This window comes from Epinephelus lanceolatus, chromosome 12 (genome assembly GCF_041903045.1).
Source record: "Epinephelus lanceolatus isolate andai-2023 chromosome 12, ASM4190304v1, whole genome shotgun sequence".
Classification (NCBI taxonomy): Eukaryota; Metazoa; Chordata; class Actinopteri; order Perciformes; family Serranidae; genus Epinephelus; species Epinephelus lanceolatus.
The window spans coordinates 28,755,920-28,768,622 of NC_135745.1; the positions used below are offsets into that span (position 1 = coordinate 28,755,920).

Genomic DNA, 12,703 nt, shown 5'->3' on the forward strand with positions numbered 1-12,703 from the left:
GAAAGGCCGAGTATAAAAAAAAGTATATTGAATTCAATTGAAATGATAAGTAAAAAATAAATCATTCAGTTCTAGCAATCATTGTCCACTGTGTCAGTTAAAACAATGGTCAACTGCTACATTTGTGCACAGGGAATAAAGAAATGACATGAGTCGACAGGAAAATCCATGGAGGCGACAGGAAACACATTTGCACAGACCTCTGTCATAATGATAATGTTCCAGTGAACCAGTTTTAATACGTCCTGTGTCTTAGTCAGTCTAATAAAACGACTCCCAGAACCATCCAACCATAGCTGACCTTTAATATCGTCACTCCCCTGCACTGGGCAACACATCCAAAATGTGGAAAAACACTTGATGTTAAACAAAGGATATCCTTTAGACCGGAAAGAGCGCTCCCTCCGCTCAACTCTAAGTGCTGTATTTATTAATTGGCGCCAAACACAATACGCTGGTGGTTGTTGAATTAAAGGTACATTCCCATCCTTTCCCAGTGCAACGAACAGGATGTTTGTCTGTTCTTTGGATGGTTTGTTTCCCTGCTATATGATCATGTTGTACTTTTCAAAATGAGCTTAAATTCTATGATCCATGGCAATAATGTTTAAAACTAATACTTTAATATTTAAAAAATTTATTTAAACTAAATATAGAAAGAAAAATGTTCAAACAACTACCGTTTATATTTTTCTAATTTAATTTCCATCTCTTTACTTTATAAAAACCACGCAAAGAGTAAAAATAAAATATTTACACTTTCGCTGTTTCAGAAAGGTCAGAACACTCAGATACCAAGACAAGCTCCATCTTTTCCCCTCTTGTGTTCCCTATGAGAGATATATTGGGATTTTATTTAGTCTGTAGATACCTGTGTTCTCTACAGTTAATTGATGGCACATTGTTTTAAAAACAGCATGTATACAAAAGTGTTTCCAAAAGTTCCTCCTATCTACTTCAGTGGGCCTGCTGACAGTTTGGCAGGTAAACATAAACACTGTGGAGGGATTAAATTGCTTTGCCAGTAAATCTTGCCCTGAAACATCACAGGAGGGGCTGGGGAGTCATTTATAGATAATTAGCCACACAATAGGTGACGCACACGGGAACAAACAGTTATTTCCGCGTCTGCACGGAATAATATCTTGAATAGCTTTGTTTATAAAGAAGAGACAGGCGCAGTTGATGTGCTTACGTTCAAACAAAGGTTTTATTTGTCTTTATTTACAGTCTAAAAATACATTATGTTCTTGATCATACTGCGGAGATACAAATCATAACACACAAACTTCACATTTCACATTCTAAAGTGCAAAAGATATTCAAATTCCTAATCTAAATGCATATTGAAGTATAAAATGTCACAGCATCATAAATGGTACATTTATTGATATAAAATATGTGAACTCCAACGTGAGATTTAGGTGTGCAGAATAAATGCAGTTGAAGATAAATCTCTTTTAAGTTATAAGGTGGACTAGCCCAGCATTCTGGAGAGATCTTGTTTCTCTCTGGAAAAAGGAAGAAAGGTTTAAACATTATTTCATGATGCTGATTAATGAGTTTATCAAGCTGAAAGTATCACAGGAGCAAGACACAAAAGCCCCGTTTCCACCAAGCAGTACGGTTCAGTTCAGTTCGATGCGCTTTTCACATTATGTGACAACTCTGACCATTCTATTAGTTTCTATATGACATACACTTTTAGTAATGAGTGGATCTTCACGTGTTTATATATATTAATTTCGACCGGGTTATGCAAATAGCATATATTCGAACCCTCACTTGGAGAAAAAATAAAGTGTCCTGCAGCAGTGTTGTTCCTGTGGGCTCTGGCAACACTAAACCCCTGAGCTTGCCTGAGAAGGACTAAAAGCACAAACCAGCTATTTTTGAATATCCCATGGAGAGAGACTCTCACTGCAGCCTGTTTTATTTTGTTCTGAAAATGTTGGCGTGCAGCCTCGTTCTGTGGACGATAAACGAGGTGCAGACTTCCATCTGTGTCGCTGGTAATGAGGAAATACAGTGAGTGTTGGACCCACATGAAAGAGTACTGTCTGAGGTGGAAACACTAGGCTCTAGGTACCATGTCTGAAGGGTTACTTTTGGTTCCAAAGGTACCATACTGAAAGTGTTTGGTGGAAACGGGGCTGAAGACTTTGTGGTGGTTTTGTCTCTTTTTTTATTGTTGTTGTTTTGTGTCTTTGGGTTAATTTTGTGTCTTTTTTTGGTCATTTTGTGTCTCTTTGTGGTTGTTTTGCCTGTTTTGTAGTAACTTTATATCTCTTTGCAGTTTCTCAGTCTGTGCTAATTTGAGAGACGTTTTGTAGGTGACAGCCAGGTGAGCTCCGACACTTTCAGCCCCTGGGCCTGTGCCCAGTAAGCTTAATTTTTTTCCAAAAACGATTAAAAACACATCAATGGGCCACACCATTGCACCGGGTGATGTGTTCCTTCATTACAATAAACGTGGTCACTGTAGTTTTTATTTTGCAGTAATCATCCTGTAAATATTCACTAAGTCATGTATTTTTGTGTGTTAATCCACGTCTGAAAGTAGTCCCAAATAAATGCACTATTTAGTTCTGGCTGCTTAACATTTGCTAAAAACTATAGTGCCCAACTGTTTCAGGAAATCATTAAGAAAAAATAAAACTGCATATTTATGATATGTTTTTAAATATCTACATCATCAGTGGGAGCCAGTGGGTTTGAGGCTGAGTGCAACATATTAAGTACATGTAGTAAATATGTACCGCAAGTATTGAGGGACAGACTGTGTTGCTGGCTTTGTTTTTTTTCTCATGATTTTTTTTTTTTTTTGGACAATAACAAAAAATAATAGAATACGGCTCCTGTGTACACACTGTTCAACAGAGAACAGCAGCAGCACTTTCACATTCACTCACAACCTACAGCAAAAGATACTGAATACTCACTCTGGGCCAGAGGGGTTGATGAGGCGTTGCAGATCTTTAAGGTGTTGAGCGACGCTGACTGTAAACACAAGAAAACAGTGATTAGTCATTACGTAGCCATGATGTAACTAAACATAATGCTTTACAATATCACAGAAACACTAACAATAAGCCTTTCTACTGAAGTGGAAGTCGTGGAGGTACTGTAATATATAGCTTGGAATCAAAAACATACTTTATATACAAAGAGACAGATTAACAGATTACTCATGATGTTCTTTAAAGGGGCCGTTCACCCATATTATCTATATATCTGTCAATGCCAGTAGTTTTAATTTTATATATCCAGGTTTTGAGATATCCATCATCCCTGAGAATGGGAGCAATAGAATTTTATTTGTGCTTTCCGAAGCATTATAAATTTAAATGAAATAAACAGTAGCTCGTGCTCCTGTGACTCAGGATTAATCACAGATGTCCCTGTCAACTATCCAGGAACGACACAGTTTTGAAAAAAGTTGCTTCTGCAAATACATACAACATACATTTCCATTCATCTCTATTGTATTGGGGTAGAGGCATAAATATCAAAGATGGATATCTCAAGACCTGGGTGAATAAAAGCAAAAAACTATGTGCATGGCTGGATACCACCAATGGTATGTGCGAGTTTTCTTTGTAATCTGAGTGAACCATGTCTTAACTTAAAGAAATACTTCACTGTCAAAATTCAGATCACTTGTATCGGTAATACACCGTGTTACCTCGAATTTGGGAAGAAAACTTTGTTTTGTTTTTGCATGCCTCCATGATGATCAGAGAATCCAAAAAGAGAGAGAATTCTTGACGAATTGGAGTAAATGGGGGCTACACTTAACAACAGCAAATACCAGTGGAGTTCCAAGAAATTTTGTGGCCATATGGGGCCTCTGACAATCCTCGGTTGGCAAACCAACACCAAAAGCCATAACTGAATTTCAGGAATAACATTATGCTGTTGAAGTACATAGGCTAGTTGAAAACTATGTCATTACCGGTACAGTTAACATGTCTTGGTCTTCAAAAAGGCTGGTTTCTTTGATTTCTTGAGGTGAGAGTTTAAGGGATCCCTTTTAAAATGGCCATCCCTGTTGTTCCCTCGCCAAAATGTAGCCGGACACTGCAGGGTTATTTAGCACCCTTCTCAACAAGCTATGCTGACATGGTACCAATGGATGCTGTCTAGTTTCATAAGATACCACTGTCTTCAGGCTTGCTTAAAAAATGAACATGCCACAGTCTCTTGAAGACAGTAATGTCTTTAAGAGCCCCCGGCCTTTCTCTTGGAGGTGCCACTGGCAAACACATGTGTTGGGACTTTGCTCAATGGAATGCATGAGCAGAGTTTCAACACACGTGCTCTCCTAGGCAGACTACTCAAGGTTTTAGCTCAAATGCACGAGTTTGCAAAGTACAGACTTTGTATACGACTTGATAAACAGGACTTTGACGATACAGCACAAGTTGTGTAAGAGTTTGTAAACAGATGTTACATGTGGCCCGCTTTTTCTACAATTCGTCAATAATTTTCTCATTTTTTTGGATTCTTCGTTCACCGTGGAGGCATCCCTGAATTCAGCATAACACAGGGTGAGTAATTTATGTGCATGTGTCATTTTGTGGGTGAAGTAAAAAATTTCCCAGAATAGGAATGATAAACTTTAAGTATTCTTACTTGAGCCACCTCCACTCGTTCTTCCTGCACCAAACGATGATCCAGATCCACCATAACTATTCCCAGTTGATGGCCCTTTTCCTGTTCCAGTTCCTGTCTTACTTTGTCCTGAACTACTGCCCCCAAACCCGAACCAAGATAAGCTGCTTGACCCACTTTTACTTGTCGATCCAGTCGACCCAGAGGATGACCCAGGGCTAGTGGGGGTTTTCAGATTTGTTGTTGGTTTATTTGCGCCTATCCCACTCGACCCACTTGACCCAGAGGATGTCCCTAAGGGTGATGTGACTTTCGTGTTCACTGCTGGCTTATTTGCTGTCCCACTAGAGCTAGAGCTTGAGCCTAATGAACCAAAGCTTGAGAAAAGTCCCCCAGTTGATGCTGGCTTACTGACTGATGACCCACTGGAGCTACTGGACCCAGATGACGAGCTTGAAGAGCCCGGCTTATTGTATGTTGACCCACTGGAGCTACTGGACCCAGATGACGAGCTTGAAGAGCCTGGCTTATTGTATGTTGACCCACTGGAGCTACTGGATCCAGATGAAAAGAGGGACAGGCTTGAAGAGCCTGCCCCAGTTGATGGCTTATTGTATGTTGACCCACTGGAGCTACTGGACCCAGAGTTTAAGAGGGATGAACTTGAAGAGCCTGCCCCAGTTGATGGCTTATTGTATGCTGATCCACTGGAGCTACTGGACCCAGAGTTAAAGAGGGATGAGCTTGAAGAGCCTGCCCCAGTTGATGGCTTATTGTATGCTGATCCACTGGAGCTACTGGACCCAGAGTTAAAGAGGGATGAGCTTGAAGAGCCTGCTCCAGTTGATGGCTTATTGATACCTGACCCATAGGAGCCTAAGTTTGAACCCAACCCACCTGACCCTACCCTACTAGTCTGACTTATACCATAAGAGCTGGAACCACCACCAGAGGGCAAGCCCCATGCAGACTGGGACTGTGTGCCTGGCCGAGAGGCTGAGCCTCCTGGAAGTCCACCAAACCCTGCCTGAAACAAAATGAGACCAATGTTAATATGTGGAAACTGACTTTAACCATTTGTTTTAAAAAAAAAAAAAAAAAAAAAAAAATAGCATTAAAGGGACAGTTCACCCCAGAATCAGAATTACATATTTTTCCTCCTATGTGTAGTGCTATTTATTGGCCGTAGAGATGTCTGCCTTCTCTTGTGGTGCTCAAAGCGCCAAAAATACATTTGAAAAACTCAACAGCAATGTCTCTTTCTAGAACTCATGACATGGTTACTCAAAATAATCCACAGACCTTGTTGTGAGCAGTTTCATTTCACAACTATTTTCTACCAACTACATCCGCCAACTGTATCAATCTGCAGAAAGAAGTGTGCATCTACTCAGGATTAGGGAAAGGTTTGTGCTCATGATGTACATAAATGGCGTCCTCCTCAGCTGACCTGTAACGTTAGCTAGCTCAGTTGTGCTAAGTGAGCTAGCGGTAGATGAGCGCTTGATATGGTTGGCGAGTAAAGTTTGTTTGGAAGAAAATAGTTCCTTTATGAAACTGCTCACAACAAGGTCTGCGGATTATCTTGAGTAACCCGGTCATGATTTCTGGTTTTGATTTGAGTTCACGATTTCTTTGAGCACCACAAGCCGAGTGCCATTATATTCAAGAGAAGGCAGACATCTCCAGCACTCAGCAGCTTACACCAAAACAATCTAGACTGATAAATAGCTCTTACCTGTAGAGCTATTTATCTAGACTGATAAATAGCTCTACAGGTAAGAGGAAAAATATCTGTTTTTTTGTTTTGGGGTGAACTGTCTGTTTAGCATTATGTGATGCAACCAAAGTATTTTAAATTGATACAACATATGACTATATTGAATTACATGTTCTTTTTTAAGATGCAAGCCCCTGATTTGAAAAACATAAAGCTCCATGTCCAGGTTCTCAATTTGTTCTTCAACAAAAAGGCATTTAAAGGTGCAGTCAGTTATTCTAATCCAGTACATCCATCGCATCATGGTCCACTAGCTGTCCTTTTTGCATGTGCGTTGAAAAAAAATGGTGTTCATACACAGCCCTGGCTCTGTAAATAGGAAACAAAGTGGCTTGGATTGAGCCGCACAACATTATTCCAGCCAAACAGCAGGTGTTCATGCTCATGCACAGAGCAGAGGAAAGACCACTGATGTATAATGAGAAAGGCAGCCGAGCTTCTGATGGGGCACTGACAGGATAGGTGTTTTCATCTGGTCATTGAGTTTAAACATCAACAATCTTTCTCCACAATTGCTGACTACACCTTTAACATAACTGCCCCCCTCTGCCCTCTTTACTGGCATAGTTTCCCTCCCAACCTCCTCCTCTGCACTCAAAGCTGGATCATTTCCAACAACCTGTCAGGCTGCTTTGATCTCATACACCTTATGTAAGATGTTAAGATCTCAAAGCACTGAGATCCGGGCTTTGTTGGTATTTCTACAGGTGTTATATAAGCAAATGTGTCTACTGATACTGCACAGATGGAGTATTATTGGCAGCAAAGCTCAAATTCGTGTGCAAAATGCTGCACAAACGTATACAGATCATTACATATAACAGGTTTTATAGTTAATGTCAACAGAAATGTGACAACCACCTGTGTGCCAGTGTATACACTACATTTAGAGAATCTCCACCAGCATTCTCTGCATGTACGTAACATCCGCTGCTGCTGTTTACAGCTGGTGGTTAGTTCACTGATTGAAACTTTCATTGTCTTTTGTCATTTTAACCGCCTTGACTGGAAAACAGCTTCACTAAAAACAACAGCTACCATTGTTCAAGATGTTTACAAGATTGTTCTCGGAACTCAATCATTCATTTATTTTCCATAACCGCTTATCCTGTTAGGGGTCACAGAGGGGTCTGGAGCCTATCCCAGCTGACATTGGGCGAGAGACAGGGTACACCCTGGACAAGTCGCCAGACTATCACAGGGCTGACACATAGAGACAAACAGCCATTCACACTAATATTCACACCTACAGGCAATTTAGAGTCACCAATTAACCTGCATGTCTTTGGACTGTGGGAGGAAGCTGAAGTACCTGGACAAAACACACGCTTACACCCCTGCAGAGCTGTTAACATGTTCATGAAATCACCAGTGTAATTAGTGTACTTTTGCTCTTACCTTGAACATGCAGGACATGTTGAGTTGCTTCAGTTGCTCGCCCATGTGATCAATCTCTCTACTCTTATATTTGATGTTGCTTTTCAGGACATCTATCTCTCCATTCAGCCTCATCTTGTCTATCAGGAGTCTCTCTTTCTCCTCATCATATTTGCGCTGCATCTTGTCCAAGTTCTGTCTGTTCTGCAGGATCAGGCCCGTGCGGTTGGTGCTGCACCAGCGGTAGTCTTCAGACAGTCGCCAGTTCTCTGCCTTCAGGCGGCTGTTCTCACCCTGGATCTTTGACACCTGTGTTCCCACATTATTCAGGTAACGCTGGAACTTGTCCTCCACTTCCAGGGACAGGCTGGTACAGTTGGTGCGGATCTGCTCCAGGTGCTCCCTCTGTCTGGGACAGGTGAGGTGGAAGGGGCTGTGCAAGGGGACGAGGGAAGAGATCTTGTCTAGGAAAGCCTTGGAGACGTTGGAGATACCACTCAAAGACTGAGTGAAGTCATCTTTGCATTTTTGCCTGAAGAAGTCCACCTCCTTCTCATGTGTGGATCTTTCCCTCCGCAGACGGATGACCTCCAAGTTAAGGTTGTCCCTCTCTTTGGCGGTCTGGTCCAGTTCCATCCTCATCCTCTGTGTGGTTTGCGTGAAGTTGGACTCAACAAGCTCAAGCCTTGCTTTCAGCCGTTCAACCAGCAGCCCACAGTTACAGGTATCAGGGAGTTGTACTGCTCAGAAAAACAAGAGAAAAGAAGTGGATAACACATGCATCTTTTCCATTATAGCGGCTGTTTCCTTTATTTACGTGGTTATTTTTGGGTTTACATTTAGAAAGGTCATACTTACATGTGGGTTGGCAGTGGGAGTTGTAGCGTCCTGAGCTCTTGCAAAGGAACAACTCGCTGTAGCACTGTTGCTGTTCGTATCAGAGAAAGAAAAGCCAGTAATGTTTTAGTGGTTTGGTCTAAACTAGTTGTGAAATCAGACAAACAAGGAAAATAACTGATCATTTACAGTTTATTATGTTAGCACTGTCAACATCAACACTAAAGTACTCTGACTCATAATAATGATATTAAAAAATAATTTGTTGGGTTGCCTTTTGTTCTGAAAACTATAAAAGAATATCTCAGAACTACATTTTACAATCCCATACATTGAAATAGACATAAATATAACTACATTTAGACAGTGATCAGTGGTGCAAATATACTCAGTATTTGAAACCAATGTGAGGCTTTTAAAGCCCTTTAGATCATTAGAACACTTTTTTGAGTATATGTGACAATTCACTACATCAGGGGGTGAGTATTTTGTGCTAAATAAATAAAATCATAATTAATATTATTTCTATATTCTCAGAATAATTTAGTTGAACTTAAACTGTTGCATGATTTGAGTAAATAGCTCATGCTCAACTTAATTATTCTGGTGTGTTCATGAATTGTCACTTATACTCTATCGATGATTAGTTAAAGGGGAACTACGCCCATTTTCAAAATCCATACGTTATTCTAAGACAATCCAAAAATGTTCATAAACATTAACAACTCTCTTCCAAATAAAAAAACTATAGTGCTAAAACTCCAATTTGTGATGTCATCAAGTATGAAGTCAAACTATTACTATGACACAGAGAGCACTGAGTACATCTCTGGGTACATTTTCTGTTTCAGAACTACAATAGAATAAAACTCATTTGGGTATAAAAACATAAAACAGTCAGTGGCTCCACAAAATCAGGCTCCTAAAATACTGGAATTATCAATTTAGGTTGCATTCCCCTTTAAACACCCACAGAAACAGCTAAACTTCTGAATTTCTGAATCTCAACTAGTAAGCTGTTGATATCAATGGCGTAGTTACGGACCTCAGTGCACGCTATTGTGACAGGCCCTAGTGCACGCACACACCACTGGCAACTGTTCATAAAAACCCAAAGGAGTCCAGTTTTTGCCTCCTGTTGGTTCCTCTCTTGTCTTTTCTTACTGCCACTTTTCAGTCTAAAAGACATGACTGCTCGCTGGGCTTGTAGATTTGCTCAGCTTGTCAGCCTTGACAGATTTTGCACCTAGACTAGCTACGGTATTGCATCGTCTTGTCACATGATCAAACAGAGACTTGACATTAGCCAACATCAACATACGTGTTACCCAACAATCATCATTGCATACCTGTATATGACAATATAGGTTGCAATCTCAATCATTCGCATGCCCTCCACCTCACAGGTCCCAGTGCAACCACACTGCCTGCACTGTCTATATTTATGCCTCTGGTTGAAGGGTTTCAAATACTCTATTTATCTCTATCTCTAACTATCTGCAGCCATTTGATCCAAATAAAGCGTTTTTCTTGCAGGTATATTGAATCTTTTTTCCTTTCATCTGTATCTTATCTTACAGTGACACAAAAACATCCACATGTTCATTTCTATGGCTGCTGAAAGGTTAGCAGTTCAATACCGTATAAGACACAGAGGCAATATTACAGACAGGAACGTGCATCCAAAAGGCTTAAAAAAGGCTCAGTTTCTCACCATCTTCCTGTCCATATCTTGGATGAGAATGGCTGAGATGTTGGAGAAGTAGCGGAGGTTGACCAGGTCCCAGTCATTACGGGCTTTCTCTGTCAGGGTGGTGTTGAGTAAGTTGGTCAGGTTCTTCCTCTGCTGCCTCAGGAAGACGTTTTCTATGGAGAGTCGGCTGAAGCTCTCCTCCAGGTCGTGAATGCGTGACATGGATGCCGAGTCCTGCGACTTACCATAGACCAGAAAGAGCACCAGGCTGACTATGATGAGAGACTGAATGAGCGAGGAGAAGAAGAAGACAATGCGCATGTAGTAGCCGCAGCTCTTGCCCTTTGAGCGGTACTGCATCTTCTTTTGGGCATGCGGGCTGGACTTGGAGACGTGAGAGTAGCCGCTGCTGTACATGGGTGCTGATGGCCACACAAAGGGTCAGTAAGAAGTGGTGAAGTTTGAGGATGACTACGAGCAGCAAGCCAAGTTCAAACTAAGTTCATCTCTATATCAGAAGACAGACACGTTCCTCCTCAGCACTCCACAAGCCAAATGAACAAATAAAACAATGCTGAATTATTTTAGTGCAGCCTGATGATTCAGTCCATTTCTTGTAAAGTTGTGCAACCTTTCTCTAACAAAGCCAAAGGCACTAATGACGCTGACCAGACGTTTCCTACCAGCAGTGTTGACAGCTTGGAAATTGATCAGATTGTGTGTGAGGTGTAAACATGGGTAAGAATTTATAAACTCCAGCCACACACTTCCCATGATGGGAAGTTGTCCTGGCCTCAGTCCCCTCCCTCCTTTAGCTATCTCCGTGCTCTGGTGGCTGCCCCTCCCTATGCAGAGCTAATCAACACACACACACACACGTGGCCAGCACGCATGTATGTATAGTACAAACCAACCCTAACACACACACACTCCCCCATGTTTTTTGACCCTGGGTCAGTGCTGGACCTAGTATATTTAGGACCTTAGGAAAGCTTCCACTGCCCACATCCCAAAATATTATTAGGGCCCGAGCACAACATGGTGTGAAGACCCTACTGAAATCCTAGGAATTTTTCTTCTTCTTCCTCGTCCTCCAAATGAATCTCATTTTTGAGGGCCTAAAGGTGCTTGAAAAGTCATGGAACTTTGGGGTGCAAGAAAACAGTTCAGTAGCACCCCTTACAAAATTTCGACGAGGCAGGCCCCGAAGCTGGCTTCACCGACATGTATGAAACTTGGCAGGCACATGTAACACTTCAAGACGTACAAAAAGCCTCTGAAGCCAAACCCTAAACCCAACAGGAAGCCAGCCATTTTGAATTTTATATATAATTTTTGTGCAGTTCTGGCCATTTCCAATGGTCATACTTCAACAAACTCCCCCTACAGATTTAATCTGATCGACTTCAAATTGTGCCTGTATCATCTGAAGACCTTGGACATCAAAAGTTGCTTAAGGCTTCAGTTTTTGTCAAACTGTGTCTCCGTGGCAAGCAGTCAAATTTTGATGTTTCGCCACCAAACAGGAAGTGGTTTGTAACTCCAGCATACATCTTTGAATCTGCCCCAAACTTCACATGTTTTATAAGGCTCCAATCCCGAAGCCTACTACATGCACATTAGGTGTCATGGTGATTGTGCCACCGACTGGAAACAGGAAGTAAGACTTGTCAGTCAATTATCTTTTGATTTACCTGAAATTTACATGGTGGGGTCTACAATTGATTTACAGCAACATGACGTATAATTAGTGTGTTCTCCAGTGCCACATAGTGGACACAGGAAGTGGTACAAAATGTGAAATAGGTCATTCCAACACCCACACTTTATGAACTATATACCATCTCACTCCTGTGTGCAGGGTTTGACTTTCAAAGAAAGAAACAGCCCCCAGAAAGTGTGTCAGGCTTTGAAGTCAATTTTCATGGTCAAATAGTGGAATTACATTGTGAAAGAGACATCTGTAAAGCAGTGGATACATTTTTTTTTGAGGGTCACAACCCCCACGAAATGACTCGTTTCATTATCAGGATTTGATCCATTCAGTCCAGTAACATTTGGATAGTCTAGAGGAGCCGCAAGATTAAATCATTTTATCTCCACTCAAGTTAGCAGAGCGTTAAACTGGAAGTAGGCGGCAGAAGTCTTGAGTGTGCTAGCTCTAATCGGAGCAACGATGACAGCGGCAATCATGCAGGTAATTTCTTAGAGCTATTTTGGCTTTATGTGCCACTGAACAACTTTCATAGGGATGAACGCGACCCTGCCTCCAGCACTGTATCCAGGTCTCTTAATACATCCAGTATTCAGTATACAGTTGCTGCCTGGAAATACCGACAAACCACGCAGCAACGTTTCACACATCCAAACCTCGTTGCCTCTGGTGGCTTTTGCCTTTTCTT

At 41.4% G+C, this 12,703-nt stretch overlaps 1 protein-coding gene across 1 annotated transcript; it reads right to left on the bottom strand.

The window, feature by feature from the left end:
* Positions 1-1,191: 1,191 nt before the first annotated feature.
* Positions 1,192-11,025, bottom strand: LOC117271366 (uncharacterized). Its single transcript, XM_033649482.2, has 6 exons — positions 10,323-11,025; positions 8,630-8,699; positions 7,793-8,511; positions 4,636-5,641; positions 2,943-3,000; positions 1,192-1,511 (listed from the first exon to the last, which is right to left on the bottom strand). Exons 1-6 carry the CDS (start codon positions 10,716-10,718, stop codon positions 1,478-1,480), a joined length of 2,283 nt encoding a protein of 760 aa, XP_033505373.2. The 5' UTR covers positions 10,719-11,025; the 3' UTR covers positions 1,192-1,477.
* Positions 11,026-12,703: the final 1,678 nt, after the last annotated feature.

Excerpts from the sequence above, each read along its gene's own strand:
- LOC117271366 (XM_033649482.2), bottom strand. The coding sequence starts at position 10,718 with ATGTACAGCAGCGGCTACTCTCACGTCTCCAAGTCCAGCCCGCATGCC. Across the intron at positions 8,700-10,322 it reads AAGATATGGACAGGAAGATG|CAACAGTGCTACAGCGAGTT; the intron begins GTGAGAAACTGA and ends TGATACGAACAG. Across the intron at positions 1,512-2,942 it reads ATCAACCCCTCTGGCCCAGA|AGAGAAACAAGATCTCTCCA; the intron begins GTGAGTATTCAG and ends TCCTTTTTCCAG.